Here is a 16064-nt window from a genome sequence, read left to right on the forward strand (position 1 = left end):
CCTGATATCAAAATTGGAGAAAACCTCCGTAGCTCAGTCAGTATAGATGAAGCCTTTTGGTCGGAAAGGCTTGGGTTCGATTTCTGTCAGTGAAGACCTTTATCTGGTCTCGTTCTACTGAAGGTAAGTTAGCCAGTCTCACACGGAGGTAGAGAGATTTTCACTCGGAAACTGTGGTTTTTTTGTCTCTCAGAACAGGCAAACCAGCTTGAGAACATGAATCTACAGTCAAAAATACATACTTAAAATTTCTCAGTGGAAGGGCTCAGCCAGTCCTAAGGGACGGATGAGGAAAATTGGGGAAATCTGACACAACAATAACATCAAAATTAGAGATGTTAATCTTAGCTCTTTACTTTATGCAGATGATGTTATATTTCTAAATAAATCCGGTACAAGTCTGTAAGATTCTCTGACTAAATTCAATAACTGTTCTAATAGGTATGGTTGAAAATCCAGTAAAAAGACAAAAACAATGAGAATAGGCAGAAACACTGAAAACATCAACTGTATCCTGAATGGAGAACTTATAGAACAAGTAAAACATTTCAGCTATTTAAGCACAATATGTAGTGAAGATGGTAAATTATATATGGAAATAGATAACAGAATTAGTAAAGGGTGTGCTTAAGGGTCAAAGCTGTATAACTGAGAGGAGACCTCCACATAGCCTTTAAAGGAATGCAGAGAACCGACCAGAGTCTCGTGCACCCTGTTGAGTATCTACCTGGATACTGAACGAACAAGGATGGGCTGGCATTTTGGGATTTAGCCAACCAAATTGTATTCTTATTGGTTTAAACCAATATACAAAATGATGGTACAACATGACAAAATTTCATGCCAGCTGAAGCGTCGCCTGATTAAACAAGGCCCCCGTTGTTTTCGCCAGGGCGAACAGCAAAAAGTCAGCGACTGGAACAAATCTGAAAGCACACCCCAACTCAACATCACCAGACTTAAAGATCGATACTATCAACATAAGAAGCCTGAATGGCAAAGAAATGGAGCTAGCTGAGGAATTAGATAAGTACCAGATCGACATAATAGGGGTGACTGAAATAAAAAAGACAAAAACTGGTGAGACCTTTCTGAGCAATAAATACAAAATGTTATATTCAGGCAATGACAATCAAGGAAAAGAAGGTGTAGCCATAGTATTCAACACAAAATACGAGGCTAATCTTCTTGAATGGCAGGCAATCTCAAGTAGAGTAATGTGGGCAAATATGAGAATGGGGAACTGGACAATGAGACTTATTTGCCTATGGTCCCACAGAAGGATCTACTAAGGTAGTAGTGGAGGAATTTTTTGATGCTTTAGAGAACGCAACTGAAACAATGAAAAAGGAAAAGTTGGTCCTCGTTGGGGATCTAAATAGCAGAGTAGGAAATGATTGTCAGAAATGTTTTGGGAAAATTTGAAGAAAAGAGCAAAGCTAATAATAATGGCAAATACCTGTTGGATTTCTGCTCAGGACATGGACTGGTTATTACTAACACCATGTTCCAACATAAAAATGTGCACAAATTCACATGGAGAGAAGAAGCAAAGAATAAGAAAAGTCTCGTTCACTATGTTATTGTTGATAGTGATGTTTTCTCCATGGTACAGGACACCAGACTGTTCAGAGGATTCGAAATTGGAAGTAATCACTATTTAGTCTTGATTTAGCTCTTGGCTTTTTGCTGATGATGTTATATTTCTAAATAAATCTGCTACAAGTTTGCAAGATTCCCTGACTAAATTGAATAACTGTTGTAATAGATATGGTATGAAGGTCAGCATTAAAAAGACAAAGGCAATGAAAATAGGTAGAATTGTTGAAAATGTCAACTGAGTTGTGAACTGGGAACCTGTGGAACAAGTAAAACATTTCAGCTACTTACGCACGATATTTAGTGAAGATGGTTAATTAAAGAATCAACAAAGCTGGTATGGTAGGAAGTCAATTGAATAAATTCATATGGAATAAGAGAGAAATTAGTCAGAACACTAAAGTAGCTGTATACAAGACAGTGTTCAAACCAGTTTTAACTTATGAATCTGAGCGCTGGGTCAGAAGTAAAACACTTGACCAAAGACTAGAGACCGCAGATATGAGAGTCCTGAGAAAATTAGAGGCGTGAACAGATGGCATCAATGGCAATATTATATTAAAAACGAGGATATTAGGAAAGAACTAGACATTGTCAGCATCCCAGAATGTGTTAGCAGAGCTAATCTCAGGTGGTATGGTCACTTAAACAGAATGGGCGAGAAAAGATTAGCAAAACAAGTGTTCTCTGCCAGGTTGATAGGAAAACGACCCAGAGGAAGACCAAGATATAGGTGGATTGATGCGGCACAAAGTCCCTTAGATGATAGAAATATAAGATCTGATAATATTGGAGTCTTTACAAGTAACAGACTGATTTCGAGGAAAATTGTAGATAGGAAGTTAGTAGTGATGTAAATTTTTCATGTTGCACTATCGTATCCTGTACACCCCTTGAGGGTACATATCAGGAATTTGATGATGATGATGATGAGGAGATATTCTTGAAGTATGGCATAATTACTTCGAAAAATTGCTAAATGAAACAAGCAGTGATGACAGCACAGTGGTCAAGAACACTGACCATTCATGCATATCCGTATTTGAAGTAGAAAAAGCCATCAAAAGCGTGAAATGTGGAAAGGCAGCAGGAGTATATGATATTCAACCAGAAATGCTCAAATATGGAGATTTAAAAGTCTTACAGTGGCTGCGCTGCATAGTTCAGAAGACATGGACAGAGGGACGAATTCCAGACGATTGGAGTAGAGCTCTCATAGTACCAAAATATAAAAAAGGGAAATAAAACAATGTGAGAATTACAAAAGAATTTCATTACTGAATATTCCTGGTAATACATATGCAAATATACTTGAGAAACAATTGTGGAAGAGAAGCTTGGTGTAGAACAAGCTGGATTCAGGCCAAATAGAGGCTGTCAGGATTAGATTTTCACTTTATGACAAATAGTTGAGAAATCATTGGAATATAACAAAGATCTGTATTTAAGCTTTGTTGATCTGGAAAAGGCATATGACAAGGTGCCAAGAGAGAAGCTATCAAAATGCTACAGTTATATGGTGCCAATGGGGCATTATATTAAGCAGTACTTAGTCTTTATTTGAGTTGTAAGTCAGCAGTTAGAATTGAAGGAAGTACAGGAAGATGGTTTGATGTTAAATCTGGTGTCAGACAAGGATGTACATTATCCCTTCTGTTATTATCTATATATGTATCACATTATGAAAGAAAATGATATTAAATATGATATCAAAATTGGAGATGTTCATCTCAGCTCTTTGTTTTATGCAGACGTTGTAATACTTCTAAATAAATCCACAAGCTGCAAGATTCCCTGACTAATTAAATAACTGTTGTAATAGATATAGTATGAAGGTCAGCATAAAAGACAAAGACAATGAAAATAGGCAGAAACATTGAAAATATCAACTGCATTGTGAATGGAGAACTTACAGAACAAGTAAAACATTTCAGCTACTTAGGCATGATTTTTAGTGAAGATGGTAAATTAAATATGGAAATAGACAACTGAATCAACAAAGCTGGTATGGTAGGAAGTCAAATGAATAAATTTATATGGAATAAAAGGGAAATTAGCCAAAACACTAAATTAGCTGTATACACGACGCTGCTCAAACCAGTTTTAACTTATGGATCTGAAAGCTGGGTCAGAAGTAAAACATTTGATCAACGACTGCGGATATGTGTCCTGAGAAAGATTAGGGGCATGATTAGATGGCATCAATAGTAATATCATATTAAAAACAAGGATATTAAGAAAGAACTTGACATTGTCAACATCCAGGAATGCATTAGCAGGACTAATGTCAGGTGGTATGGTCACTTAAACAGAATGGGAGCGGAAAGATTAGTAAAACAAGTGTTCTCTGCAGGTTGGCAGGAAAAAGACCCAGAGGAAGTCCAAGATGTAAGTGGATTGATATAGCGAAAAAGTGTCTTAGAAGATAGAAATTTAAGATCTGATAATATGAGAGTTTTGATAGGTAAAGATTGATTTGGAGGAAAATTGTAAGAAAGAAGTTAGTAATGATGTAAATTTTTCATGTAGTACTATCATATCCTGTGCAACCCTAGAGGGTATATCAGGAATTTGATGATGCTGATACACAGATCCAGATATAAACATGAATGGTTTTATAAAGAAAGTGCTGAAGCCTTACTAAATAGACCTAATCTCAATCGAAATGAACTTGACCTAATCTCAATTGTCATTCTTATTGAAGATTTTTGAATGTATGTAATGTAACTTATTTAAGTTAAGGGATATTATATCCCATATTGTTTCTCTAAGAAGCAATATGGGATAATATATCCCTTAACTTAAATAAGTTCATGTCGCTGAATTGAAGCCTTTGGCTCTTCATTATAATTAATACTTCAATAAGACACCTCTTGGCAATTCTCATTAAAGGGATGTAAGTTCTGTTCGCTACAAACATGGTATTAACATGGTCTACCTACTCACTGATGAAACCTCAAAAAAGGTCGAAACCGGTCTGGGTAATGATCTTCTCTCATAATGTTGAACAATAATACAGCTCCTAGGAGTTAAGTTCACATCATTGGTAAATATCAAGAATAGTGATTGGAGCTTGCTCCACCTTTTATATGAGTTGCCTCAGCTTGCACTACCTTCAAGGGTCAGTTGCTGCACTATCCAGGTATTTGCTTATGCTTGGAATAGCCAAACTTTATAAAGTTTCTATATTCAGCATGAAACTCTTTGAGTTTCTTATTCGGCTAAGAAACAATATGGGATACAATATCCCTTAACTTAAATATATTCACTTCATTTTCTGGATACATTTGACTTGTCTTCTTTGAGACAGTCTGTCCTTCACTGTCTACTGCAAGATCACGCACCAGTGAATACAAACATGTGAACTCTTACCACTACCACCACCCTTCACTTGGAGTCATTAACATTCTCAAAAACATAGCTATAACAATTTGCTCTAATAATGAGAAAGCTCTTAAGCAAGAATTACTAATTATTAGCAATATGTTTGTAAATAATGGCTATAACAAAAATACCATTAATAAAATTCTTCACAAAACTACACCTAAAAATGAAATAATATAGATTGCAGTAAAACCATAGCCATTCCATAGATTAAAGTAAAATCATCATCATTAAATTCCTGCAATGTACCCTCAAGGGGTGCAGGATATGATGGTACTACATGAAAAATTTACATCATTACTAACTTCCTGTCTACAATTTTCCTTCAAATCAGTCTGTTACCTGTCAAGCTTCCAACATAATCAGATCTTACATTTCTCTTCTAAGGCACTTTTTACTGTATCAATCCACCTATATCTTGGTCTTCCTCTGGGTCGTTTTCCTGCCAACACCTGGCAGAGAACACTTGTTTTGCTAATCTTTCTTATACCAAATCTAGAGCCTGCTAACTTACCATATATGTGGGGAAATGGACACACACAATTCTAATCCACAAAAAAGGAACACATCAAATGGTAAAAAATGTGGTTTGAATGCAAATTTAAGGAATCCTCTAAAATTTTTATTAACCATCCTAATCCAAACAGTAATTGTGTCCTAAAAATTGTAAGAATGTGGATGTCAACACATTTAATCACACATAACTTCTCTTTGAAGTTCTTCAGTAAAATCTTACTTTACAACACTCTAAGTAATGATTTCAGCTCTTATTTCATATATTGGCCACCATCAATACTGCTTCTGTTCTAATTTATCTGTGAGCAATCTCCAGCCAAACTTTTGTTTTCAAGTATCTGATAATAATGAACTGCCAAACAGATAACAGGACATCAAGCTTTTGAAGAAAGACAGATTTTTTTCCTCACCAGTGGCCAGGTAATGGTATTAATGGTTGACTAAATTAGTGTTACTTTAGCATATGCATACGTCAGATGATGATCTTGAGATGGTCTAAACATTAGGTGATTATCTTGATTAATATTAAATTCAAGTTATTACTCTAACATGGTAATTACATCCATAATTTATTATAATAAATGCCATTCCTAGTTTCACTAGCAAAATGCTTACCTAATATTCCCTAATGACCTCCGTCGATTAATTCGATCTTCCTCTTCCAATTCTTCTCGTAACTGTTTCTTCTTTTCCTCCTATTTTGCAATTAGATTAAATAAAAGTATCAGTTAATCTGAATGAACACAAAGATTTTAATAATTATATAGCTGAAATAATATGTTCTGTTTGAGCTTCTTGTGGTGCAATTAATTTTTCACAATTACAGATGTCAAGATTAACCGACTCTTTTGCAACCATATCCAAAACACACTTTTATTTTTTTGCTAAATATTATCTAAGTGCTAAAATCTCAGTATCAATTTTTATGTTACATTATTATTTACACAGGCACCTTCATGGAGTCTGAAGACTCATCACAGAGACCCAAACTATCCGAACAATATCCAGTATACCTTTTCTTGAACTCACTGAAGACAAAGCACTCACCTTGCAACCCATTCCACTCATTAATACTTGTGAATTAATACTTGTGATTAACACCACTTGCCAAACAAAACCTTATTTTCAACACCCTTAATAGCCACTCATTCTCAATTTTCAGGGAAATATTTCAGCCAAGTGCTGAAATATCACACAAACCGTCTGGATGCACACTATATGCAATGGTGGAGGGATCCTTATCCTCTCATCAAGCCTCTTCTATATATCAATGAGACCTACTTCAGTTGACCTCCAATCCAATATACAGTTTTACAGATGACAACACATTGCACTCCACCCTTTCATTTTATAAACCTTACTCTATGCAACTCACCTCAACCTACAGAACATCAACCACCACTCAATTCTGATCTCCAAGCCATCCTCCAGTTGAGCTCAGATAACTTCGTCAAGTTCAATGCTAGTAAAACCCAGTTCCGTTATTGTGTCCCAATTTACGATTATTAGGCTTTCAACTATCCTTACATGTGAAACTCTATTTGTCTTTATCCAAATCTTATCTATATACAAGATATCACCCAAATACAAATATTCAAGCTGCTTCTCCCCTTAGTGTCTCCCTAAATGTTTATTTTATACTGCACCTTTCAGGACATTTAGTTTAAGATATAAAATTCAAAAACAAGGAGCAATTACCAAAATATGTCTGAGTGTGAAAGTAATATGCAGTCGTGACCTTTATATCGTGACTAACAACCCTCCCCCCCCCTGCATGATTAGGTTCGTACGTTGTTACAAGTGGTGCATTGAGCGGCAATCTCAGGCAACTGTATTTTCAATGAACAAAAGATTATTGAACTCTTAAACATGGTACAATTCATTCTTTATCAAATAAAACTCAATTCAATACTAAGAATATACAATACAAATTTTCACTAGCTAATCACAAGTATTAATTTAAGATCCTACATGAGAATTGTGATCATATCGCCATAACAGATTCTATACATACAAACATGTATAATCCTAGAACTAGTTGATTCTTTGTCTAACCCTTTACTGGTCTGATCACGCTATAATTCTGTATTTTCTAAGACATATATAATCAGTTACTCTAATTCTCTCACTAAGACAATATAGTGTCTGTGCTAATACACACTTTTGACCCTTAAACTCTCTTAATTAAAACACAATGTACATGCATAAATCTCTAGGCACATGAATACGTATCAATTAATAGTAACAAGCTCATTTTTATTCTAGTTTGACAAGTACTAAAGTCCTAGTATAATTCTCATTAATCCTTTCAACTGTTCAGTAATTGAACAATGACTACAGTTACATATGATTTGAATTGACATGAGATTTTACAGTACCTTTTGACTTGGGTCTTCTACACTGGTCTCTACCCTTTTCCAATATTTTACCTTCCTAGGACGAACTCTTCTATAACTTATCACTCCTAAGTTCTTTTGGCACTAAGATGGGCTTTCACAATCTTTACCTTACATTCTTCAATCAAGGACATACATAGGATCATCTATTCTATGGCTGTGAAATTCACCACATGGGCACTGACTTCTTTATAGAATTTTCTTTCTCTCACTACGATCACTGGATGATGAAACACACTGACATTATCATCTTTCTTGTTAAGTAATTGGCGTCCCTCATTTCTTAAAATAGGAACACGGAATTGAAATCCCGCACACTTTGTTTCCTTGTTGTGTCGGACGGAGAAAACTCCTAACCTGTCACTCAGGAAAATCACGTGAGACCTATATGAAGACTCGTGAAGAAAGCTCTGAGGAAAAAAGCCTCATGGTGGTGGTGGTGGAGGGTTTCCTAACCCTTTTATACGATGACCCCTACTGGCACCTTGTTCAATTTCTTTTCTCCCCCCCCTAACTGGAGTCGATTTCACTGACCAATTAGAGTGGCGTTTTTCTGCCAAAACATCATGCGGTCCGTGTGCATGCGACTGACACATGACGAAGTCTCAATTCAGGAATTATGACCTTGCAGTTTGGTTTTTGTTTAAGCTAATCTCTATGTCATCTATACTAAATTAATCCCCTTTCCAAAATTTTCTAAGAATTAACTCTAATCTTTCATCTCTTATTTGAAGTGTAAAAACTAGTCTCTCACAAATAAAATCCTATGACTAATCTTCTTTGCTTTACTTAAGCTTATTTTATCATATCACAACTGTAATAAAATTCCTTTCTTTTTTTTTTATTTAGTTCAACAAACAATTTCAGCTATATTTGTCACTTGGATGCAAGCAAGTTTTTCTTTCTTTTTATTTTTTGTACTCGTTACTTTCAAAGGCTCTTAACGATATCTTCTTAGGAACAAGCTTGCTTACTTAGTTATCTATACAGGGTTTTTATTTCTTCTCTTGTTACATCATGATAACTGAAATTTTCACATTCTTAAGTTATCAGGGTGTAACACTGTATTATTTCTTACAAAAAATAAACACTTTCGTCAACTTATTTTTGATAACACTGAAATTTTCAGACAAGATGAGACTTCTTTTCTTGGAATCACCCTGACACCCAGTCTCTCCTGGCATAAACACATCATCACAACTACTGCATCTCCCCAGCTTCTAAAAAAACTAGAATTTCTCTTTCACTCAAGCTGTTGCTTCACCTCTTAACAGCTATTAACCTTATACAAATCACAAATCTGACCAGCTATTGAATCTGCTCTCATATTTGTAGTGGGGGGGGGGGGCTTAAGAGCTCACTCAAAATGCTTCACTCAATACAGAGGAGTGCAATTAGATTGATTAATAACCCATTTCTTACCAACTTACCCCTCCCACTTTCCCACAGGCATTTAGTTTCTGCAATGTGTATTCTATAAATATTTCCATGAAAATATTCATATGAAATAGCATCAATTATTACCCCAAATTAGTAGTAAGTTCAATGGAACATGTACAGCTGCTGCCCAACATCCCTTCACAGTACACCTTGAAAACCCACAGAACAAGTTTCTTTTCCTCCTCCTTCACCCCTGCTGCTGCTGCATTGTGGAACAATCTTTCCCCTTAATTAGAAGAAACACACGTATAAACCACAGTGAAAATTATTTAATTGTAAATATTTCATCCTAAGTATCTTAGGACATCATCAGTACAGTATTTAAACAAAAATTAGGAATAACATACAGTTAGGGCGCATGATTACAATAGAATCTCATGAAAACGTGCATAACGTGCTAAAGTAGTAGTAGTAAAAAAAAAAAAAAAAAAAAAAAAAAAAAAAAAAAACACGTTAATTATTTAACACAGTTTTGTATGATAATTTCCCATACTTTAGGAATAGTAAGAACGTCGTTGCGGTTTAGGTTTGGTCTGTGTAGTAGGGCTTCAGAACTTTCTTTGTATAAACATTCATGTTTAAAGAAAGATCTATGTATCATCCTAAGATACTTAGGATGAAATATTTACAATTAAATAATTTTCACTGTGGTTTATATGTGTGTTTCTTCTAATTATGAACGCACCACAGGTTTTGTTATTTAAAAAAAATCTTTCCCCTGATGTGTTTCCCAAGGAACAGAATATACAGGCATTTAAATCAAATGTAAATAAGTTTCTCCTTTTCCAATCCACTACCCATAAACAGTACTAATGCACTACAGGTTGATTAACCAACCTCTCGTGTATGGACTCAACATAAAAACTAATGGCATAGGAGTGTGCCATAGGTCACCACATCTACATTTTCTACACCACTTCATCCCCAAGAAACCCAGGTGACAAGATGTGAATCTATCAATGCCTTATAAAGAGGAATGATAATTTTCTAATCTCTTCTTGTTACTGTGTGCTTCAACAACCAAGTAATCTAATTAGTCACCTTAGGAGTATGCCCTCCAAACTTAAATTCTCTCTACCACCATCCATAAATTTAGTTTCTTCAATCCTTGGAGTATGGTTTCATTAATGCAAACACACACCTCGTAATATTTTTTTCTCAAAACACATTTTTCAACACTAAATTGGCACCCATTATTACTCAGATCAGCCTGCAAGTAATCTACTTTACCTTGATTAAATATCACCCCAAACAAATTTTGCATCATTAGCAACCAACTGCACATTTCCCTTCAAATCATTTCTTATGTCATTTTTGTACAGACTAACTAGTACTGGTCAAAGCACAGAACCTTGTGGCACAAGGTTCTGTGCTTTGACCAGAACAGAACAGAGAACCTTGTGGCAAATGGCTAATTACTAACTTTCTCCTAGATTCTATTCCAGTATATACTACTTTTTGCTATCAGCCACCATCATATCTTCATCATCAAATTTCATATTCATTCCACATTTGCTCAGAGTTGCACCACCTTACCTTAGTCCTGAAGATATTTTCAGATGCAAACTTTGCTTGCTTATACTTGAATAAAGGATTAAACTAACTTTATTATAGTCTAACAAAGTGCAGACTAAACTTCCAACATCTTTCTCTAAATCCAGAGTAATTCAATAATAAGGTGGTACACCTGTTGGCAACTCGTATAGGTAAATATGACCTCTCCTATTGCCTCTGCCTTAGTATCTCCACGTTTGGGTCTGCCTCCCACTGACAAGACCTCAATAAAGGTCGAAACCAGTCTGGGTAGTGGCCCTTCCCTTAATGCATAGCAGTATACATGTCTGCAAGGAGATGTGCTTTGCATTATGGGAGATACTGAGACAAGGAGTGATGAGAACTTGATCCACCTTTGCTCGGAGTTACCTGGTGTTGCACCTCCTTACCTCAGTCCTGAAGATATTTTCAGTTGCAAACTTTGTTTGCTTACACTTGGATAAAGGATTATCCAAGTGTAAGCAAATGGGAATTTGATAACAATGGGAATGAATATCATCATATTCATTCCCATTTGTTCCAATTTGCATAATTATATGGCATCCCATGTCTATGCAAAATCCAGCAGTATCATTGTGTAGTCATTCCCTTTATCCAAATCAATTGTAACTCTATTATAAAAGTTAGTATATTACTAAGGCATGACAAACTTCATAATGTCATGCAGCTCATACATATTATCATTATTCTTATCAATTTCTTCTTGAATTCTGTCTATGACCAACTTTTCCAATACTTTTATCACCACTTCCAAAGATGCTGGTTAGCCTATAATTTGTATCCACTGTATTGTAGCCCCCAATTATGCAAAGGAACTAAATGGCTTCCTTCCACTCCTTTGGGAGATTACCAGAACTGAGACTTCAGTTAAACAGCCTAGTCAGTGGCAATGTCAATTCTTTGCATATTCTCATAACATGAGCTGAAATGCGATGTAATCCTATGGCTATTTTTGCAGCGCATTTCTGCAATATCCTAAGTACTTAAAATTCATCAAGCTCTATTCTCACATAAGTTCATGTCATTTTTTTTGATTAATTTATTTATTCGTATGGGATCCCCCCCCCCCCCGTTCCTCCACTGTCCCTTAGGAATGATTGAGCCCTCCTAGTGAGGGATTAAATATATATTTTATGACTGTAGATCAATATGTTCATGGGCTGGATTACCAGTTCTGAGAGATGAAAAACCTGAGTTTCCAGACGAAAAACCCTCTGCCTCCATATGAGATGGATAATTCACCTTTAGTCGAAAGAGACTAGATAAAGATTCCTCATGTCATGTACAAGAATCAAATCCGTGTCTTTCCAACCAAAGGGCTTCATCTATACAATACAAACTGAGCTTTTTTTTTTTTCCTTTTCCAATGTTCGGCCCATATACAGGAGGTTGGGTAGTAAACCTATAGCACGTTAGTACCGTATATGGGTGATGGATTGTGAAAGGAGAAACTTATTTACATTTGATTTGAATGCCTGTATGTTGTATTCCTTGGGAAATACATCAGGGGGAAGACTGTTCCACAGTACTGCAGTAGCAGGGATGAATGAGGAGGAGAAGAAACCTGTTCTGTGGGTTCCAAGGTGTACTGTATAAAGATGTTGGGCGGCAGTTGTATGTGTTCCGATGGGCTTAATACAGGATGTGGGAATTATTGATGCTGTTTCAGATGCGCCTTTCCCGTGAAAGTATTTATAGAATATACAGATTGCAGAGACCAAGCATCTATGTGAAAGTGGGTGGAGTGAGTTGGTGAGGGACGGGTCATTTATTAGTCTAATTGCTCTCCTCTGTGTTGAGTCAAGCATTTCGAGGGAGTTTTTTTGGAGCCTTACTCCAGATGTGAGAGCAGTATTCGAGAATGATGGGCAGATTTGTGACTTGTATAGTATTAACAGCTGTTTAGAGGTGAAGTAGTGTCTTGAGCGAAAGAGAAAACCTAGTTTTTTGGAAGCTTGGTTATGATGTGTTTATGCCAGGAGAGGCTTGATGTCAAGGTAATTCCGAGAATTATCTTGTATGTGAATTTGAGTGTTATCAAAAACAATGCTGGGGGAAAATGGTTCTTTTTTGTGAGAAATAGGACAGAACTGAGTTTTACTAGCATTGAAGTTGACAAGGTTGTCTGAGCCCCATCGGAGGATGGCTTGGAGGTCAGAATTAAGGGCAGTGGTGGTTGATGTTCTGTGGGTTGAAGTGAGTTGTGTAGGGTAGGGTTTGTCAAATGAAAGGGAGGAATGTAGTGTGCTGTCCTCTGCAAAACTGTGTATTGGGTTAGAGATCAACTGGAGTAGGTCATTGATATATGGAAGGAAAAGAGTCGGTGAGAGAACTAAGCCTTGAGGGACCCCGGCATTAGTTGGATGGTGAGAGGATAGGAAGCCGTCTACCATCTCTCTCTCTCTCTCTCTCACACACACACACACACACACACACACACACACACACACACACACACACACAGTGTACGTCTGGACAGGAAGCTGGCAATCCATTTGCAGAAGTCCTGAAGCAGTCCAAACGATGGGAGTTTGCTAAGTAAGCCGTTGTGCCAGACTCGGTCAAGAGCTTTGGAGATATCAAGTGCAACTACTTGGGATTTGCCGAATTTCCTCATAGCGCTTGTCCAGTGATGTATGAGAGTAGATCTCTTGTTGAGCAGCATTGGTGGAATCCGTACTGGTGGTCACTTAATAGCCAGGTACCTTCAAGGTAGATTAGGATTTGAGAGTTGATGATTTTCTCAATGGAGGCTCAGTGTCATCTCTGGCACAGCAATATCCTCACTTGGATGATAGATTCTTGCAAAGTGACCACTCACAAATCGATTAATTTATATATTTCTGTCATTTTGCTACTACCAGCATTCATTAAATTTATGCTTTCACCATTCAGAATCCTTTTACTTGTCAGAGAGCAAATAACTCTTTGGAATTTCCTTTAGCCTGCTTGGCTAATTTCTTCTTATAATCTGATTTTGCCTACCTTACCATACTTGCCTGAACCCTGTACTGCTCATGAAATTACGAGACCACCGTAAAGGGTGAAATAACACAATACTAAGGCAAATGATGTCCCTAGAAAGAAACAGGCCATTTAGGAAGATTTAAGAAAGCTTAACTTTAGGTAAAGGATTAAAATAATAATACAATTATTATTATCATCATCAGGGACCACCAGGAGTCAATGAGTAATCCAGGGAGGTCATACATCACCAACATCAGCTGCCATATCTTTTCTTAAATTCATTCACACTAGTTGCATTCACCACTTACAGGCAAACTAATCAACTGAATTCTGAGCATTGTAGTCCACGTACAGTCATATCTTCACTTTGTAAAGAGCCAAATACAACTTCCTAATCCTTCCACAACAATGTTCATTTCAACATCGCAATTATCCTCTCAGTTGTATTTGCCAGTTTTGCTATACGACCTTTGAAATTCAAATTTCTATCCGCCATAAATTACCGAACAGCCAAATTCTATTAAAATCATTTGGTAAGTGCTATATATCTGTAGTATCCCTTATTGTCATACCTATCTAAGTATCATCAGTAAACAACTGAAGATGGCCTATTAGGTCATTCCCTGTATAATTAATATATAACCAAACAACAACGGTCCAAAGACTGATCCTTGATATACAGGGTGTTCGGGATAAATTTGACATATTTATAATTAATTATATTTTTCCGTAAGTTACATGTATTAACACACACTTCTCTTCATTTAAAAGTTTGGACCCTTCTTCATTCATATACAAGATGTCAGAAAGGATGGATAGCTGGAACCCACCTGAATCATGGAAGAGAATAACTTGTATCATGATGATTCGTGCCCGCCATCAAAATAAGGATATTACGACTGCTGCCCAATGCTCCCTGAATACAGTAAAAACAATCAGGCATGAACTAGAGACTTGCAATGGTGACTACGAGGATGTAGCAAGAAGAAAGATCCCTAGCAGACGATCTGATTGCGTTCGTACAGCAGAATTCCTCGCAAATCTGCAGGAACAGGTGTTGAAGAACCCTGGCATTGGAATTCGGGCTTTGTTCGTGGAGTTGCTAACTGTAGTCAAGCCCTGGATAACAAGGGTAGCCAATGGTAGGCCGTATGTATGGCAGCAGGATTCGGCCCCTTGCCACACCTCTGGGAAAAGTCAAAAATGGTTGTCTGAAAATTTCTACGACTTCACCAGTCCAAATGTTTGGCCTCCAAACTCCCCAGACCTTAACCCCATGGATTATTTTGTATGGGGCGCAGTTGAAAAAGACACCAATCGCACTTCCAGTAATACAAAAGCCCAGTTAATGGATAAAATTAAAACAGTTTTTGCGGCCCTTCCCAGGGAGACTGTAGCATCAGCTTGTTCGAGGTTCCGAAGCAGAATTGAAGCTGTGATCGATGCTAATGGTGGTTATTTTGAGTAAATCTTGTTGATAGTATTGTAATTAACTCTGCCTGTAATGTTTTTTTGTCAATTCATTAAATTTAATAGATACAAAGAAGATTTTCTTTTTCCTTACGAAACTGTCAAATTTATCCCGAACACCCTGTATACCACTGGTCATCTTAAACTTGGCATATTCAGAGATCCTCTCCCCCACATATCACTTTCTGATAATTGTCCCAAAGCCCATCCATTTATTTATTAAAGTCATTTATTCATTTAACATTATGATAAAATATATACAAATTGCTCAGACATGACTTCACTTTAGCAAACCCACACAGTTTCTTGCAAAGTATATAGCAAATCTCTCAACCAATTTCTGTATGCATGCTCCTACCAACTTCTCTAAAATCTTCACAACAATCGACAGTTAGACACATCAATCGTTGCACTGCTAAACATTCCTTTAGCATATATGCAGATACCTATCCATACTGCCAACTTATTATCCAAGTTATACAACAGCTCTAGAACCTCCTTCTCTTCCTCAGGCACCTATCTCTTCACAATGTATATGTTATATACTCTTGGTTAATATATCTTTGTGAAATGACTACTCATTATTTGAACAGTCACATCTGCTTCTGACACAAAGTGTACACTATCTGCATTCATTAAAGTTATTCTTCCACATTCATTCTTTCTTTTGGGTTGCATTTAGCCTGCATAGCCCAATTCTTTTGATCCTCTGACATGTTTTCCTTATAATACTTTTAA

At 36.5% G+C, this 16064-nt stretch overlaps 1 protein-coding gene across 5 annotated transcripts in view; it reads right to left on the reverse strand.

Annotated features, from left to right (window-relative positions):
- Positions 1 to 16064, reverse strand: part of LOC150107782 (eukaryotic translation initiation factor 4 gamma 3-like) — a 949069-nt gene that overhangs the window by 254614 nt on the left and 678391 nt on the right. For all 5 annotated transcript variants that reach the window (XM_090392049.1, XM_090392050.1, XM_090392046.1 and 2 more), the window contains exon 17: positions 6115 to 6194. In XM_090392049.1, coding sequence (XP_090248175.1) covers positions 6115 to 6194 — 80 coding nt within the window. The remainder of the gene's footprint in view (positions 1 to 6114; positions 6195 to 16064) is intronic.

Source organism: Typopeltis vanoorti, chromosome 4 (assembly GCF_054136105.1).
Source record: "Typopeltis vanoorti isolate ZY-2024b chromosome 4, IOZ_Tvanoo_1.0, whole genome shotgun sequence".
Taxonomy (NCBI): domain Eukaryota; kingdom Metazoa; phylum Arthropoda; class Arachnida; order Uropygi; family Thelyphonidae; genus Typopeltis; species Typopeltis vanoorti.